This window comes from Opisthocomus hoazin, chromosome 7 (genome assembly GCF_030867145.1).
Source record: "Opisthocomus hoazin isolate bOpiHoa1 chromosome 7, bOpiHoa1.hap1, whole genome shotgun sequence".
Taxonomy (NCBI): Eukaryota; Metazoa; Chordata; class Aves; order Opisthocomiformes; family Opisthocomidae; genus Opisthocomus; species Opisthocomus hoazin.
The window spans coordinates 67,606,433-67,624,968 of NC_134420.1; the positions used below are offsets into that span (position 1 = coordinate 67,606,433).

General features: G+C 45.1%; 1 protein-coding gene across 1 annotated transcript; it reads left to right on the forward strand.

The window, feature by feature from the left end:
* Window positions 1-422: 422 nt before the first annotated feature.
* On the forward strand, window positions 423-17,444 carry PPP1R36 (protein phosphatase 1 regulatory subunit 36). The gene is given in 12 exon segments (XM_009942870.2): window positions 423-515; window positions 1,249-1,313; window positions 2,525-2,605; window positions 3,309-3,430; window positions 3,552-3,579; window positions 3,581-3,616; window positions 4,522-4,620; window positions 8,544-8,684; window positions 13,326-13,365; window positions 14,664-14,860; window positions 14,945-15,133; window positions 16,371-17,444. Coding segments are annotated over 12 exon segments (1,332 nt in total). The 3' UTR covers window positions 16,612-17,444.
* Window positions 17,445-18,536: the final 1,092 nt, after the last annotated feature.

An 18,536-nucleotide genomic window follows, 5' to 3' on the forward strand; every position in this document is an offset into this window, starting at 1 on the left:
TCCACCTTGTTGCTGCTCTGCATGCTTGCCTCTGCAGCAGGTCCCAGGGCCCACAGGAGGTCTCACAGGGTGGGAGCAGGGTGGCTGGGCAGTCATTCAGCCATTTGTGTTACTGAGAAGCAGCTGAGAGGTATTTTGACAACACGGGAGTTGTATTTTCTCCCTCCTGTGATGTGTTGGGAGGCTTTGCTCTGCTGTACCACCTTTTCTGTTTGTCTTTCACGGTTCGTAATCCCTTGTGTGTAACATAAAGGCGTGGCATTTGCACGGCCTTTTTCTTCTGAGAGTTGTAAACCAGCATGAGAAAGCTGGAACCGAAGACTGAAACAGACAAGCTGAAATAACCCCTTTTTGTCAAAAGATTAGAGCCATGGTTTCCTAACACTCATCTCTGTGGTCTAACCATCGCACGGGCTGCTGGCATGAAGTTACTCCGGTGTCCCGTACCCAGCACGCAACGAAGAAATTCGATTGAGCAAGAATTTGTGAGAGCCTTGCGGCTGGCTGGCCGAATGGTACCTGGCAAAAAGTCACAGAAGGTCTGAATGTCTCACTCGCTTTAACTTTGTAGGCAGAAGGGTTTCAGCAACAAGAGTCATTGTGCTTTAAAGGTGACCTGCAGATAATAGTGAAGGGTTTGTAAGTCTCTCTTGTTAATTAAGAAAGGGATTGATAAATCTTATTTATTTCCAGGAATTTTTTTTTGTATGGATTTTTTTTTTAATACAAGGATACTGTGAAATGCTGTTACTAGTGGTTTTGTCCAGTGTCCACTGAAGGGTCTATCTGGTGTTTATTTAAAATTCTCAAAGTGCATAACATATTCTATTTTTAAACAAAGGTTTCCTTTCTCCTGATACTTAGTCTCTACAATTACATAAGTACTAAAAAAAAAAAAAAAAGCGATGTGTTGTTTAATGTGTGGCTCCATTTGAATTCTCCATCTTTATTGATTCACTGGCAATCAAAGAACTGATGTTCCATAGCAAACTTTCAATTATTTATTCATAACCTGGAAGACATAAAGAAGGACAGCTACCCATTTTTCTTTCTCATGCTGTCAACCTTTAATCTCAGACAACTTCTGTTCAACTAACTCACGAACAAACATCTGCGTGAAAAGCGGAGTTAAGAAAGACAAGAAGTGGCTCATATGCACCGTGCTTGCGTTAGAAGTATTTTACTGAGCTCGGCTGAGAACCTGAGTGTGGATTTATGATGCATACTTTGTATTCTGTTTTCTTGCAGACAATAAAACTAACTCCAGGCGTGTGGTACTGGAAAGATGATACTAACACACTTGAATTTGCAAGGTAAATGAATGATGTTTAGTTTCAAATTATGCAGGTTTAGGCCTTGATACAGCAGTTCCAAGTAAGGTAAAATCAGAGTCTAATGTTACTTTACCCGAACATCAACTGCAGGGCAAATTCTTACTTTTTTTTTTTTTTTTTTTTTTGCAGTTGAGACTGGAGCTCCTTAACTGCTGCTTGGTGGCATCATGTTCATGGAGAAAATCAGAAATATGCATTTACTCCATACTGCTCTCAAGCTGAACCCACTGCAGAGGGATGGCTAAAAGTGTGTGGCAAGTCCTGCCATGTGTCAGAAAGGTGCACCAGGCACCGGAGCAGCAGTGCTGGGCGTGAGGGCCAGAGGCCACCCCAGGTGCCTATCGGTGGAGGTCTGTTGAATCCACAGACTGACGTTGCCTGTCACTGGCGTTACGTACGACCCTGTGCAATGGTGAGCACCAGAGGACTGCAGACCTCTAGGGAAACCATAGTTCTGCAGGGGACAAAGTGCACGTAGCTATGCTTTGAATTTCTATGGCAGCTGTGGATTGAGACGTTCTCATTTCAACTACTGGGGCAAAAAGCTCCAACATGCAAGCTACATCCCCCCTGCTCTCTGCTGAAGCGCAGGGTAGGGAGTGTGCCGGTGGTGGGTCAGTCCCACGCTGCCCGCTGCTGCCTGCTGCCCTGCCGGGCGTTTTCCATGCCTTTGTCACAGTGGAGCCAGGTTGCTCACCTCTCCCCTGGTCACACAACTACTGCAGGAACCTTTCATGGTCTATGTCTCAGCAGCTCCGGCCAACTTCTCTGCTGGGCTTGGGAACGCTGCTGACTCTGCCTGGTAGCTCTCCAGGGAGAGGCGTGAGCTCCCCAGTGACCTCTGCCTGTCTCTGCCCTCAGCGATCTCAAAGAAAAAATCTGGACTGGAGCAGTTTACATTTTAAACCTTCCTAAAGCCACTTGAGACACTGATTTCTTGAAGGGTTTACACGGGGCAGTGCATATGGTGGCAGGAGACAGAGCGGGAGGATCCGGGGAAGCCCCTTTATGCTTTTCTTCTCTCTTCTTGAAAGCAATGTCGCATGTTGACCTCGCCACAACATGATGCTTTCTTACTGTCAGTTAAAGGCCAAAACAGATATGCCTTTGTATCATGGGATGTTGACCTCTTTGTGCTGCTGCTAGTAATTTAAACTCATACTGCTGCATGCTCTTACTCTGTATTTCAGCTCCAATCCAGCAGCTGAGGAAAACCTTAAGGAAGGAAAAAAGCCTCACTTTCAGGAAATGCGTGTCAAGATGCTAAAGAGGTATTTCAGTTTGACTTGCCGAGCTCAAAAAGAAACAAGAACATTTGGGTGGGAATATTCCCATCCATTGTGTGAGGGTCATGTCTGAACAAAACACGTGAAACAGGCAGCCAGCTGTCGTTTCAGCAGGGTGGATGAGTGGTCTGAACGTAAAAACAGAGCCAGACATGCCTGGCATGGAATGCTAGCTCAGGCACTCGCCTGGTATGACTTTGGTAAAGTCATTCAGCATCTGTGTTGCTGTTTCCAGATCTCTCAGAACGAGGTAGCAATTCTCATCTACTCTAAGGAGTATTGTGAGGTAATTAATTCATCTCTGTGAGGCACTTCAAAGATTAATGTATTATTATTACTATTATTATTAATTTTATAAATTCACAACATGGTATAGCTGACTTTCATCCATTACTTAAAACCTCTTTGATCTAAATAACATAGTTGCAATTTATTATATTAGCAACTAAACGAGCAACTTCAGACGCAACCTTAGAGGTGAAATGTCCTGTTTCTCTCAACATCCCCAGACTGTTTTGTGGTTGTAATAGTTGAAAGTTAGTTCAGGATACCTGCCAAACACATTTCACTGCCTGTCCTTTTGAAACTGAGTGCAATGAAGAGATTACATGCCAGGTAGATAATCGTAATATTCTTAGACTGGAATTAACACTGTATCCTTCAATGTTATGTATTGGTCAACCACTAGCATCTTCCGAGATGACTGCAGTGCGACGCTCCCTGAAAGAAGGCTGGCTGACAAAGAAGGAAAATTGCATCAGCTGTCCAAGTGGGTGCAACATGAACACGTGACGTTGGATGATGTCAAATGTCAGTAACTGCTGGGATTTCGTATCAGCAAGGCATCGCCCATGCAAGTTAGAGAGCTATTTCTACTAACACCAGAATTTTTTTGGAGGAATCATTGATTTTCTTCTCTGTATGTTTTCAGATGCTGCTTTGCTTTTGAAAGAAGCAAATGTCACATCACATGCTATCATTTACTGCAGTTATGAAGTATGTCATTTAGAGCTTGTTTTGAGAATTATGCGTGCGTAGCTGGCAGTGGAAGGACCAGGGTGTATGAGAAGTAGAAGGTGAAATATCAGAGGTTTAAAATCTCTCATCTGTGGGGTTCAGTGGAGAGCAATACCAAATGCATTTTGTCCTCGACACGTGCAGAGAAATAATCCTATCACCTGTTTGAAAGCCTTCCACTCTGTTACCTAAAGGAAGCCCAGAACTTGGGCCTGACTATCCTGAAGGCTGTTCTCCATCTTACCCTAAGTTAAATTCCGTGTTAGCCAGCGCGTCTGCAACACGGCGTGCACCAGCCTGGGGATCTGGGCTGCCTTCCTGTGCTGCTGCTGATCCCGTCAGAGCTACAGGGCTTGTTATTGGCTGCTCTCACTTATCAGCGTGACTTCTCTGTCGGCTAAAAGTCAGGAGGCATCAGGCGGAGCGTTATATCTCAGAGGCATATCCCTGAGATCACCAGGGCCATGCAGTGGCTCCGTTGCCTTTGACTTAGGAATATATCTGTAGACCTTGTTGAACCTTAGCCATGCTGTCCCTTCAGAAGGGGAGAGGTGTCTGAGTTGTCCCCCTTTTCCTTTGAATGTGAATGCCGCTCTTCCAGCATGTTCAGTGAAGAAAACATGCTTCTTGGAGTTATGTCTGGTAATACCCAACCCAATCCACTCTTCAGTGTGTTTACTGGACTCTGTTAGTAATTCTCTAAAAGCCTTCAAAGTCTTAGTGTGGGTTGGAGTGCTTGCTACGAATAGGTCTCAGCCATATAGCTAATATTTGGTATAATGCAGGCCCTTGAGGAGAGGCTTTCTTCTTTTTCATAGTGGTCTGGTGGTGTCCATATCTGCAAATCTGCAGACTTCACAATGACCTCTCTACCTTCCATTTAGGAATGAGAAACTAGATGAGTTCCTCATGGCCCTGCTTGTCTACCTGTCTTTTTACCTGGAAAAAATTGCCTTGGAAAAGCAATACAAATCCTTGATTTCGTAAGTACAAGACTTCAGGGGTGTAAGTACATAAAGCTTGCTCCAGCAAATCTGGAATCACAGGACAGTCTTTCATGTCAGAATCAGTGGGATTCTGCATATGAGCAAGGACTGCTTGCTATACTGGCCCAGTCTATATATGGAATACTAAGGAGAAGACCCCCTTGGTCTCACCATTTATGTCTCTTGTCCCCTTGTCCTCGGTGTTTTGCAGGACATACGGTCTTCTCACTATGTAGAGAGACAGATTTTCTGGGAGGGTTTGAACCCTGCTTTGCCCCAGCCTATCCCTGAGTGGCGTGCACGGTTGTTCACGTGCATGGCATCACCGTCGTCTCCCTTTCAAGACGGTGGCTGAATCCAGTCCTGCTGCAATGGGGTCACCAAATAATTTTGCTCCTCAAGGTAGTCCTGCATTTTGACTAGATCATTACTACTACCACCAACATTAAATCTATATGAGTGCCCTGGATCAAATTACCACCCCTTAATGCCATTTCCCAGTAATAATGTTACTGGGAAACATCCAGTCATTTCTGCTTGCAGTACAGAGCACCAGGTAGTCACAGCTGAGTCTGCTGGGTGTTAATTTGTGTTGTGGGTCACATCGCTTTAAGACTTCATTTCTAAATATTTTGCAAAGCAGGTTCAGGTGACTCTTAGGTGTTAGAAACAAGTTAGAACATGAGGAATATACGCTAGGAAAGCAGTTCGCAAGTAAGGGTGTGTGACCACACTTTCTACCTTGCAGAGTGGAAGTGGGGATGCCAGGGGAATAGTTTCGGAGCTGCAGTGTTAGAGGGTTAGATGCCTTGGGAGAAAGCATTACAGAGTTACAAACCATGACTGTAAGAAATTTCAATGATTTTCTGGAGTCTGTAATAGTCTCTGAGAATTGATTGACTATTTTCTTAAAACACCTAATGATTGCTTACTTCACAGTTCATAAAGCCTTGATATAAAGAGGGGCTGATTCATCTGGATTGAAGAAAAAACTGTTGGAGGACTGCTGGCCTTAAGGAATTGATTTATTCCACATCTGTAGATTGCCAGGTGTTTCTCTCATTGTGCAACGAATAATTCATAAAGAAAACCGTCACTGTAGCTTCGTACACAAAGGCTGTAGATGCAGTTGAGGTGCTCCGGGCTGCGATTCACAAAATGATCCCCTCGCTCTTGGCTGGTGAAGGACAAGGAGGCCACTCCATGGACCATGACACCTCAGTATGGCTCATATCATCTACCGGTGTGGCACATGCAGAAATAGACTGAAACAAAGAGGAGTTTGGACCTATTGCAATATAAGATTGTTTTTCCTGGATCAAGGGGGCTCTGGTTAGTAGGCACCAGCTATAAGCACTGCATAAACCCTGCCAGGAGTGACTTTTCAGTGTACTCTGGCAAGCAGTGCTCCCACAGTGACGCCTCTCTTTTGGTGGGAAACATATGCTGACTCTTAGCTTCCCAAAGGGATATTCTACAATACTGTTTTATTTAGATTCATTACCTCCCCTGAAGGGAAGTGGCTTGCTTCTCAGGATTACCTGCATGCAGTGTAACATTGGAGAAGCTTAAAGAAGAGACGCTTACCGTGCAGAAGCAGGAATTCAGGATATTGATCTACTGAAGTATAAATACAAGGAAGGAAAATAAAATGACAAAAGGCTATTTTAGGTCCTATTTAATGTTTAAGTTCATCCTTTATTGTTTTAGCATCTTAGGTGACTTGGAGGAGCAGAGAGGTATTAATCACAGTGTGAAGAGCTTTCTGACATCGCCTCTTTTTTCCCTGTTCAGGACCGCCCATTTCCCCTGTTATCCACTTGGTCTGATTCCAAACTTGTTGTGTGCTATATTTCAAATAAAATGTAGCAGGGACTGTCTTTTGCCTCCTGTGGAGAAGAGTTCTGGAATGGTCTTCCACTAGGAAGTAGCGGGGGTAGGCAAGAAAACGACATTTTTCTGAAGGTGGAGCTCCGTGAGCTTGTGAAAGAGATTTTATAACTATGTAATAGAATCATGATGACATAAAATTACACTTGTGATAAGAACCCTTGGGTTTGTGATATGATGATGTATTTCAGAGAATGTGAAAGAAGATTGCATAGCCTTTTGTTTTCCTATATCTATCCTGCATAAATCCCCAGCTCAGGGCTGTTGCTAGTGCCCTGCTCAGGAAGAAAACTCCCTCCCCCTTCCTCCAAGGTGTATTTTAGTTCCAGAGGCTTTTTTGCTTTCCTGTGTAATACTGGCTTTGTGCCACAAGTAGAGACAGACTGGAGGCAAGACATGCCGGTACCACTTCAGGTTTCTCGTTAGTGACACCTAGAATTTTCTTCCAGTTAAACTGACAGACAGATGACTTGGAGACAGGGCTTGGTGACCCGCCTAGTCCTTTATCAGCCTCATGTTCCCATATGACAGACACATCCAACGGCTGTGCAGTCCTCAAGCTGCTCTTCTTGTAGACCCTGTGTGATAACCTAGTGACACAGAAAACAACGCTGGTTATTCCTGCTCCTAGGTGGTGTGTTTTGGGGTTCCTGCCATTTGGGCTGCCTATGAGAGATGCCTAACTCATCCATTGGGACTATTTTTGTCGACGGGGAGCCAGGCCTGATGGTTTGAATAGCTTCTTAGCTGACTCGAACCTAGACCGTGTAGAAGTATTGGTGTCCACAGTACCTCAAGAGAACATCTAAGACTGTCCTGGCTTCAGAAGACATTGCTTCTGTGCATTAAACTTTCTTTGAAATTAAGAAAGTATTGGAAGGGGTTCCTATCACAGAAAGGCAGGATTAATCTGGATATCTTTGACTTCTTGTGACTTTGTCTTTTGTTGATGCCGTGCCGATTCTTTGTAAATCCAAGCCTGAGGCTTTTCTGATTTTTTCTCGGTTCAGGAAGATCTTGTAACTATCTTCAAAGACAACTGACCAGTTTTCCAAAGCAGCGGGCATGAGGCATTTCCCCACCGGAGACAGCCTGGGACTATTCACCTCTGAAATATGTGACTCTAAGAACAAAAACTCAGCAGTGGTGGATGAGACATGAGTGGAACAAGGGCTATTATTTCTGTCCTGCATTTTCTTTCCCCTTTAGTTTCTGTCTGTTTCTGCTTCCAACCCTTTCATGTCTTTTGAGGAGAATCTGCTGAATTTTATTAGCAATTACCCTTGAGAACCCCAGAGTAATTGTCCTAATTTATTAAAGGTGGGTTGTGTAGGAAGCTTTAGAGCTGGAGGCCATCAGGGATAGGACAGATAAAACCAGCTCTCCTGAGCGTGAAAGCAGACTGGTAACTTATAGGCCGGCAGCGCTCCCGGGCAGCAGCAGACAGTCGGGTGGATTACAGGGGAAGCAGAGGAAGCAGAAAGCTCTTTGGTTTGGCATTTCCTTAGCGTTTGATCTGAGTTGGTTTAAAATACAGGCTTGCGGTGTCAGCCATTCCTGTTTAGAGGCAGTCCCAAAAGCGCTTCATGTGCCTTTTTGAAGAGGGGTAAGTGCTGTCTCTGAAGGAGCCAGACCCACTGCTCCAGGCTGCCCAGTGATGGAGCCTGCGCCTGCAGATATCTAAATGCATCTTCAGGGTCTTTATGCAGGCTGCAAAAAGGGTTTATAAGCCACGCGGGATCAAAGACGGCAACCTGCCGGGCTGTGGGCATGCAGCTTGTAAGTTGTGTGGGGCAAGAGAGACTGCCTGGGCCCAAGCCTCAGGCTTTGCGGCCCCACCGGCATTGCCGAGCTGCGCTGGGAGTGCCTGAACCCAGCCTTGCTGCAGAGGTGTCCCCTGACGGTGCTGTCATGCAGCGCGTCAGGCTGTGTGCCTGAAAACCAGTTCTCGGGAACCGTCACTCTTTCCGGCATTCCTTCTCTCCAGAGCACCTTCCCTGAGAAATTTTTTCCCTTTTTGTTTTAAACAGGACTATGATTTTTTTGGAGAAGGAAGAAATGGACGATGTGTTGGCGAAGTTAGCAGTGGCCAGGATTCACCTTGCCAAGGTGTACTCTAAGCTTATCCTCGGACGAGGCACGGCACAGCAGCGCTGGGTGCCTGGTGCAAAGTAAGCCTGTCCCTTTGGGACTCTCGCTCTGCCAAGGGCCTCCGCAGCCCAGGGCCAGGACCTCTGGTGGGTGGCACAAGTGAATGCCCAGGGTAATAAATGTCTTGCGAGCGAAGGAGTCACAGAGGGTAAGTGACCACGAGACAGACAAGTGTCCTGATCTCCCTGCAGCTCTATCTCATCTCATAACCGACTCCAAAAGAGTTTCTGGTGAGCTGTTGCCAACTGATTTGGCCACAGTGAGCTGCAGCAGAGCCCTGCATACCAGACTGGAAAGCTCTAGCCCTGGTATGCGGAAGCCTTGCTAGATATACAGAGCAGGAAACTTCAATGGGTGCAACATGAAAGTCAGCAGGGCAAAAAGCAGTGCCAGTCCTGGATCCTACCCCTGCCACTTCCACTTAACTAAATCTTGAAAGAAAATGGTTATGTACCTGCTTGTTGCCCCTGATCTCTGCATAAATTGCCTCTTATGCCAAGTCTGAGATAGCGTAAGACGACTCTAGCAACTGAGGAAGACCATGTTCCTGAAGTGCAGCAAGTGAAGGGAGCAGAGGCAAGAAGAGGCTGTGCTTGGGCTTTGGAAGTGTAGGACTCCTGTCTCTCAGTGGGAAAGATGGTGCCTGGCTTTTTCAGAGTGGCGGAGACCGACTACTCTTTAGCTGCCGTGGTGCCAGCAATGAACTGAAAGGGGAGAGAAACCCGTAATAGGAATTAAGAAAGAAACTGGAGAAGGCAGGAGAGGATGGGAGGGTGTTTGAAAAGGAAGAGAAACCAAGGGAATGATGAGGACAAGAAGAGGGGAGTTTTAACAGGAGATGAAGTTGTTGTGGTTTAACCCTGGCTGGCAACTAAGCATCACAAAAAAAATGGTTAGTGGAAGGAGAACCTAATGACAGAGAGAGCATATGCTGTGCTAGTGTTAGGGACTCTTTCCTCAGCCCAGTATGTTCCTGCACAATGTTTCCTTTCCCCAGCAGTAGAAAAGAGCTGTCAGTCCCTACCCAGTACCCCAGTCCCATGGGATCTTCTCAGAGCAGTTTCAGGCTAATTTTTTTGGTTGGTTGGTGTGAAACTGCTGCCAGTACCCCAGAGGAGTCACAAACATTCACGTGCCTTCCTGCAACACAGCTCTGGGCAACCTTCCTCCTGGCTGGGGTGCGGGAACCTGGGTTTCCTTCTAATCAAGAGGAGAAGGTAACCTGGGAAATGATGGAGTCAAAGGGGGGCTGAAATCGCTGTCCCAACAGGGCTTTCATCTTAGCAAGCCCCGTTCCACAAGGTGCTGGACCCTGAGAATTGGGAATGTGTTCCCTCTGCATCCTGGCACATCGGCATTTCAACAGGCATTCCTGGGAGCAGCTGTCTCTGCCAAGTCCCTGCTCCCAGATTCCTGCTGAGCAGAGGAATCCTCCTAACCGTCTCGCTGGTTGGACAGGGAGGGTCATGACAGCATTTCCTTATATCTGTTGGGTCACCCTAATGTTGGCACTCACGAGGCTCATTACGAGGAACTTATTGCAGAAAGTAACCTGAGTCCAAGAACTGGATGCAGCTGGATAAAACAGCCTGTTAGTTAGCTGCTATACCCAGCTAGTTAGCTCTGCTGCCTCTTCACTCACTCGTATTGTCTGGTGGGTGGGAATGTGCAGCACTGAGGCAAGCAAGAGGTCTAGCAGCAAAAAACCACCAGCACGGGAATGAGAACAGAGAACTGAAACGAGGAACTGTGTTCTTTAATATTTCCATCACACTGTGGGTTAGAGGCTGGCAGTGGGTTGGGCTGCTGGTGTCCAGGCTGTGAGAACACGAAGGCTAGAAAAGAGCTGCGTCTTAAAGCCTTCATGATGTAAGGTGCTGTACGAAGAGAGACCTCACTGTGTTACTCATAGCAGGGTGGCAGTAGCTGACTACAGCTGCCTTCAAAATTAGGCTGATGCTGAGCATGTTATAATCTATGGCACTTCCCATACCATACTGCAATTATATAAGTATAATATTTTCCAGGTTGACTCACTTTAGCTCTAAATGTTATCTGGATCCTCCCAGACCATTATATGAACTGCCAAAAACAAGAGCTAAGGGACAGAACTGGTTAACACTCTTAATTATAAAGGATGATGAGGAATTTTTTGAGCACACATGTTTTTGGATGGGAAAGGTCCTTTGTCAACATAGAAACTGTGGGGAGGGTTACTTCTGATGAATTTTTTCTCAAAAAATGTTTAGATTAAAAAGCTGAGAAACTATTGATAATGTACCGCCCCCAGTTTTACTAGATTTTCTTATAACCCAGCTATGAGTTCATGATGGTGTTGAAGCTTTAGCTTTTCACTGTAATTCACCATAGCAACATTTTAATGAAATCTTATAGTATGTTGGTAAACTGCTTTCCCTTCCAGATCTGCCAAATGACTGTGTTATATGAAATTATTGATTCTTCATGTAAACGTTTCCTCTGAAAGTTTAAAAAGGGAGGCTTAGGGGGAGAACATCTTCATCTTAACAATTTACATGCTTTGTAAAATGCAGCATTAAAATCCAATCTTGATCCTATCCCAGACTGGAATTTGAGAGAGTTCCTCCAGACCTGTTATTTGTGTGTGTTAGCATTAGTCCTTTTGTGCCTCCAACGCCGAGGAATAGGTGTGTCTGGCTTTCTCCTTTTAAGTTGACGGGGATTGTGCAACCTTTTTGTGGTGCCAGTTTTCTTATAGGCATTTGTCATAATGGGAAAACTACTGCACGCAGCAATGGCGCAAAGCCAGTTGGGCCAGCCCTCACCGATCCTTGAAGCTGCCTCCATCCACGGGCAATTAGAGTCAGGGCTGCGGCGGAAGGAGCTGCGAGACAGCGCAGGAGGCTGTGTGTCCTTCCCCATGTGCCCCTGTGCGCAGCAGTGGTTCCTGTAGATGGCTGAAGCCACTGCCCTCTTGCATCCAGACCCCACGCTTACTGCGCTCTCTGCCCTGGGCTGTGCTGTCCTCCTCTTTCGTGCAGGAACTCATCCCGTCCTCCTCACGGCTCTGAGAAATCCATATCACTGTGTTACTAGAAGGCATGATGCTTTTTTTGCTCACTTTTTCACATTTCTTGCAAGTCATGTCCTGAAGCTTGTTGCAAGTTTGATGTTTTCCTGACCCCTTCTGTATTTTCCTAGGTAATTAGCAACTGTGCCCTAGACATGGGAGGTGCCTCCTAGTTCAACACTTACTTTAGGAAACTTTACTTCAAGCGGGTCTCTTAGCTTAATACCTCACCTGAGGGAAGAAAGCACTGGGAGAAAGAAGGGTGGAGACCCCTGGCCTTATTTGAATCTAATTATTAGCATTATTTTCTGTTGCTGATATCCACATAGGTTTCTCTGGTAAACTAGGGACTAGTGCGAAGACACTGCACGAGCTGTCTAATGTTAAAAGGTGAAGCTGGGTTTCACATTTAGGCTTAGGTTTCTCCACTCCAGTATTCTGAAGACAGAATTCGTGGCTTTACCAGAATTCATAAGGAATGAAAGCATCAGAGTTGTTCCGGGAGTTCTGCTTTGGCAACCAGCCATACCATGCTTGCAGAGTCAAGCTTCTTTTCCCTTGCAAAATGTGTGAAGTGTCAGCAGGATTATGGCTGGTGGGTGTCAGGTAGGGAGATACATGGTCTTCTTGATCAAAAAATCAAAAAGTAAAAGTCAGAAGACGCTAAATAGACCTATAGGGCTGAAAGGTATTATTTTCATGGTCTGGTCTGCATTGATGTTTCTGGGGTGATGGTAGCTGGGGATATCCTGGATGTGTGGAACCCTTGATGTTACCAGGAAGATAAGGGACATGTCAGGAGTTGGTACGTTGATGTGGCAACAGGCTTTCCCATGCATCTGGCAGGACCGAGCTATATCTGTAGGCTAGCAGGGAAAATTTGCTTTCCTTTCCATGAGGGTGAGTTGTGCCATCTCCAGGACAACTGAGTGGCTGCTGGGGTGTGTGCATCACGCTCTGCTTTAACAGCCGTTTCCATGACGGGCAGTCATTTGGCTTTATGTGAGAATCCCCGGGCTCAAGTGGGTGGCGATAGCATCTCTCAGGCTTCCACTGGGCAAACTGCTGCTTCTTTAACAAAGGCCCTTTGTCATTCTTGGGCATGTTTTGGATTTCTTCGTGGAGATACATCAGGCATCTCATTCCTGGTTTTCAAATTTATTGTCTTAGCACTGGCTTGGCTTTGTGTCCTCAGTAACTCTGCCTGTTGCTCTTCCAGTGATGTCAGGAAGAGGTTTTTTATTGACTTCAGTGGGAACTGGGTTAGATCAGCGCTGACCACTTTTGAGGGGCCCATGCAGAGAGCTCAGTCTAGATAGCATAGCAGGGGAGCCTTGTCTGCTCATCACATCCAGCTTTGTTGTCTGTCAGATTTAATTATCTGAGCCATACAGCATTTTGCATTTTCTCCTCTGAGGCAATGCAGAAGTCCTACCTTTCTTTTGGACACTGGGTCTCCACATGCTAGTAATGAGGATCTACCAGCAACAACTTTATTGCCCTGGTGAAATGCCAGCTTGGCATGGCCCCATGAGTCATATGCAATGCTCTGTTCAGAGAACTGAAAGGACGACTGCTGCTATTAATTTTGTGCTCTTGTTCACTGCCTTAGGAGAAAAACAACGTTGCAGAAAGATCGGAGCTTCTTTGAGGTAAGAAAGACACAAAGATAAACAGAGAGTGTGACTGAATGTCAGCCCAGAGCATGTCCCTCCCTTGCACGTCCAAATGCTCCTTTGCTTTTTGGTTCCCCCAGAAGTATACTTGTAGGGCACAGTACGTAGAATAAAATTTTACCTCTAGGGCCTAAGTGTCCCTGTAAAATACCATCTCTTTGCCCTTCAGCCCAAGCCTTTTCCCCTTGGAGGCCTCAGCTGGGGAGTTTCAGTCCCTTTGTGGCTCTCGGACCCCAGGCAGTTCCCACCACAGCCTGAGGTCCCTCTGGGAAGTCTGGTCTATATGTTTCTTCTCATCATTGGCCTCACAGTTTTGTCTCTGTAGGTGAGAAATTTTACAGCCTTCTTTTATTTTCATTACCCTTGGCGACATTTCTAGATGCCAATAAGATCTTCTGGCCTGCAACGTACAGCTCCATCAGCCATTTATGAGACTCACTATGTAGCCGGGCTTCAGCAAATGAATATAAAACAGCTGGGACCAAATTATACTTTACACTTCATAAATTGGGAAACCTTTCATTGAAAAAGGGGAAGTATGTATTCAATTCCAAGGACACACAGCAGTCCCAGCGATGCCAACTTTTCAAGAACAGACTCAGCAGAGACTGGATTTGTTGGAGATTGATTCAGCTCGTGCCAGGGATCACAAACGTTAAACAGGAATGAAAAGCTAGATTTTGTTTTTTTAATCAGTGAGCAGACATGCGGAGGTGAGATGCGATGAGTTCATATGTGGTGGTAATATTTTCTGCGATCATAATGGTGTCATTCAGGGTGTGGATGATCTTGTCTACCTGCAGCTGCCCAAACAATAGCTGTCCAGTCAGACCATGCCCTTCGGCTACCTTGACAGCCACTGCAGAAAAGAGAAGCTCAGCCAGAGGGTGAATTGTTGCCTCTTGAGACAGATGAGTGTGATTGGAACCCCCGCAGAATGACTCATCCCATCAGTCCCTTTCCATTGATTACTGAGGGGAACTGGGTGGTGATCTCAGGTTATCATCTCCTTAATTTCTAGCAGCAAGACTAAGCCAAATTGTTCAGAGTTGAGCACGATGAAATCCATCTGAGCTAACTCTGGTTTTAGCCTCACCTGTCTGCATACCTTTAAAAAAACCAGCCCTTTCAAATCTGCACTGATGCATGCATGGTAAAGTTTGATGCCAAAAGGTTGCTGGCATTTTAGTGGAGCCATGCTGGCCTGCACTCTGGGATGCAGTGGGACTCTGTGCCTTGTCCCAGTGAAAAGGGGATCTGTGTTTCCAGTTTAGGGCTTCTACAACTTCTGCAGCTGTGTGGCTTGGCTTGTGTTCAGATGGAAGCACTTCCAGGTGATTCAGGAGGAAATCGGCAGGCTTCTTTCCTCCGATGTGTTCAATCCTGCCTTAAGAGACAGGAACAATGTTGACTTGCAGAAAGCAGGAGACCAGACTGCTGATGCAAATAGAGCGCGATTGCTGTATCTGAGGTACTCATCTGACACCTTGCTGAGTCCTTAGGGAACCTGCCTTGTCCAAATACACTGAGGCTACACCTGCTTTTGTCTTTCAAGAAAAGTCCAGGCCAAGCATCCTTCCACAAACAGCATGCTCCACCAGCGCTTGCCAGTGCTCAGCACGCTGCTGCCCTTACTGAAGGACAGTGCTCCACACCTCTCCCAGAACCACTACTGTCGGGGCAGAGACCCTCGACCTTGCGCGTGTGACGGCCTGCCGGACTTCTCCGAATTGTTCACTACCAAGTAAGGGGCTGTTTCTCTGCATAAACAGATCTGGTAGTGCTGTGAGGAAGGATGTTGGACAGCTAGCTCTTCCTCACTGGGAGAGGGGCCATTGGACTGAGGATTTGGTCTACATGGGAATTAGTGAGGAACAGGAGTGTAGGTCCTGAGAGATCTGAGAGAGCCTGAGACGTGCAGAGGTAGCAATCTTGGTTAACTGACGGCAAGGCACCTACTGCCCATTGTAGCGCTTTGTTAAAGCTCAGAAGTTTTCTGGGGAAAGCAAATATGCTTTAACATAAATTTGAACAGACATGAATCAAAACTTCTCAAAATCAAAATGGGATGTTTATTTTCTTCCCTCATAATTCATTCCAATTTCTTATTTCGTCTTGACTTTCAGTTTTTAGTAATGTTCTCATCAGACATTACTGATGGACTTTATTCCGACAAAGTCATTCTGTTACTACATTTTACTTTTAAAATATAATTTCAATTGTCATAGAAATAGAACCTTTTCTTCTGATTCATGATAAAACCAAAATTTTTCAAGCCTGGGTACGCTATGTGAGATTAATTCCATTTTTCATCCAGCCATGGTTAACACCAGTATCACTACACTACTTTTTAATGGGATAACTCATGTAAACAAGACTCCTGTAAATCAGTTTTGCTCTGTTGAAGTGTATGTAAGGCTGCCTCATAAGTCTTCTTCTTCTGCCTGGAAACTAGAATTTGAGAATTGCCTTCGTTTGTCTGGATCTTCCAGAGTTCTGGCAATCTAATAAATGCTACAGCACTGTACATGCAAAATCTTTGGACATATCTACAACACGTGGCCACCAAGTCCAATATTTCCTGAGACTGTGAAATTTGCTGCAAACGCTCGTGTAATTGTTTTGTGCCTGCTTGGAAGCTGGGTGCATCCTGAGCATCTCGGCATTGCAGCTGACGCAGAGAGTCATGTAATTCATGTGCAATAGGGCCAGCCTTTCCAGGGAGCGCTAAGCTTCGCTTGGACGTATGCGATTGATGTTGTGTGCACGCACGCTCCAGACAGAAACATGATGTGGCGTGCAAGGTGCTGAGGGTATAAGCGTGGTTATTTGTTTTTCCCTGGGGGAGAGCAGATATTCTCTGCTAAAGGAGGCAAGGTTCCTTGCTGATTTACCTAGGAAACAGTGCAAATCTGTACCCCTTTCTCCTGTTTTGCTTTGCTTCATTGTGTCAAGCAGATTAACTCGATGTTTTCTAACAGAGTGGGCATCATTTGAGCTCACTGTAGTGAGTTAAAATCTTTTATGAGCATGCCTGACGGGATGATGGAGGAGGAGAAGGAAGAGGAAGAACAAGAACAAGGAAGAATAAGGAGTGGTTTCTCCATCCTGACAAATGATCTCAGATTGCCACCTCTGAGAAGTCCCCAAAACAGGCTTAGAAGTCAGAGCACCATGCTCTCAAGAGCAATGGCAGAAGGTGACTGTAATCAGAGCAACTAGCCAAAGTGGTATCTTCTCGTGTGGAGTGGTGTGGTTTCACATTGCTAAGTAAATCGCTTGGAAACTGCAGCTGAAGAAGCCCAACTCATTTGTCAGAGGTGCGGTAGTTGAACACGCAAGGGCCTCCACGGGGTGACCTGGACTGTAATTCCTGGTTCTGTCACTAACTATTTTTGCTTCATCTTAATGCTTCATTGCACCATTTCCGAGGAGATTATTTTACTGACTTACTCTCAGAAGTGCTTTGATACCTGCAGATTAATATGATTATTGATTTTAATGTCAACCCGCTTTTTCTAAAGAGTTAGCAAAGCAACTGGGAGACATGACTTATGACAGTCTAAAAGTTGATGAAATTTTGCTTTTAAAGGAAGCTGCTCTGGAATATGTAATATATTAAGTCTACTTATCTTTTTATTTCCATCATCTGTCATATTGTTCTTGGATATAGCTAGCCTAATTTATGACTCATTGTGAAATAAGCATAGCAAAGAGAAATGCTATTATTTAAAATACCTACCAAGTCTTAATTTCATTTCATCTTTTTAATAATATATATACTTTATCATTGATTTTACATGATTGGGAAAGCAGATTTTAGATGTTCAAACTTAAAATATGCAGTTGGGATGGTAGTATCTTGAAACAAAATGAACTCATGGTAAGAAACGCTATCATTTTACCTGTAAGACTATCTGTATGTGCTAATCATTAGCATCAGGAAGAAAGTTTAGGATGAAATCCTGACTTTGTCATAGTCAATAAGAATCAACAAAAAAGTAATGGATGATTAAACAGTGGAAGAAAAACCAGAGGTAGTATTTTCATGTTAAGAGGAGAAATTTGAGACGTTAGTGCTGGTTTGGAAGTTTTTCAGAAAAAAATGTCCACGCTGGATAAAAATAATACAATTTTTCCTTGCAATGTGTGGTTCAGTTTTTAAAAGGATGAAATTTTGCAGCACAATTATGATGAGAACTTTACTTCTTCTGGAGTAACCAATAGTCCAGGGACTAGATCGCTTATGTAGGATGGCCCTGCACTGCCGTTCTGAGACAGACACCTGAACTGCAGATTCACAGCTATTATTTAGTCTCTTCAATTAGACTGGCACATGCTATATTAACGCCTAAGTAGCATTGTGGCCTAGGCTTGTTTTCCGTGTGTCAGGTGAGTCCTTTTACCATTGAATGAGGCTGTTGTGGCCTGCAGTTTCTCTCAAGCTTTTCATTAGACATCTGTTTTGGTACAGAGCAAAAATATTTCAAAATAACACCTTAGAAATTTTGTGGCATGGAAAACACATGTTCTCTCCCAAAGGAGAAGAAATATAAAAGATATATTTAGAACTGTGTGTGAGACTGCTATATCTTCCTCATATACATAATGTGGAATGGCACACTCTTTATCCAAAATTAACATTTCTAGGCTATACATTCATTTTGGGCAAGGAGGTGAGTGCTCGCATGGTCTGAAAAATGGTGACGAGACGTTGAGATGCTGCTTTAGTTGCAGGTTTCCTGAGAGCTTGGCTGGGCCAAAGCATGTGCAATTGTCTTCCCTGGCTGCGTGGGCAACTGCTGGATGGCGCATACCTGGCCGAACATGCACGAAGCGGCTGTGGTATCACTGCCCTGCAGCAGCATGGCGTCCCCACCAAATGATGCAGCAAGATGTTGGCTAATACCTGGAGTGGAGGGAGGCCACAGCACACCTTCCTTCTCATGGTCTCGGGAGAAACCTTTCAGCTCCTGCATTAGGAGTCCTCTGTACTCTAAAGGATGGGTACAGCTTTGTCTCTCTAGCTGTGCCACTCTGACCTGTGGGTTGACATCCCAGTACACTGGTCCTTGCAAAAGCACCTTGCTTTGTCACGTCCAAGCAAATGGGCATTGTACGGGGCCTTAGAAAGAGCGTGAGGGAGA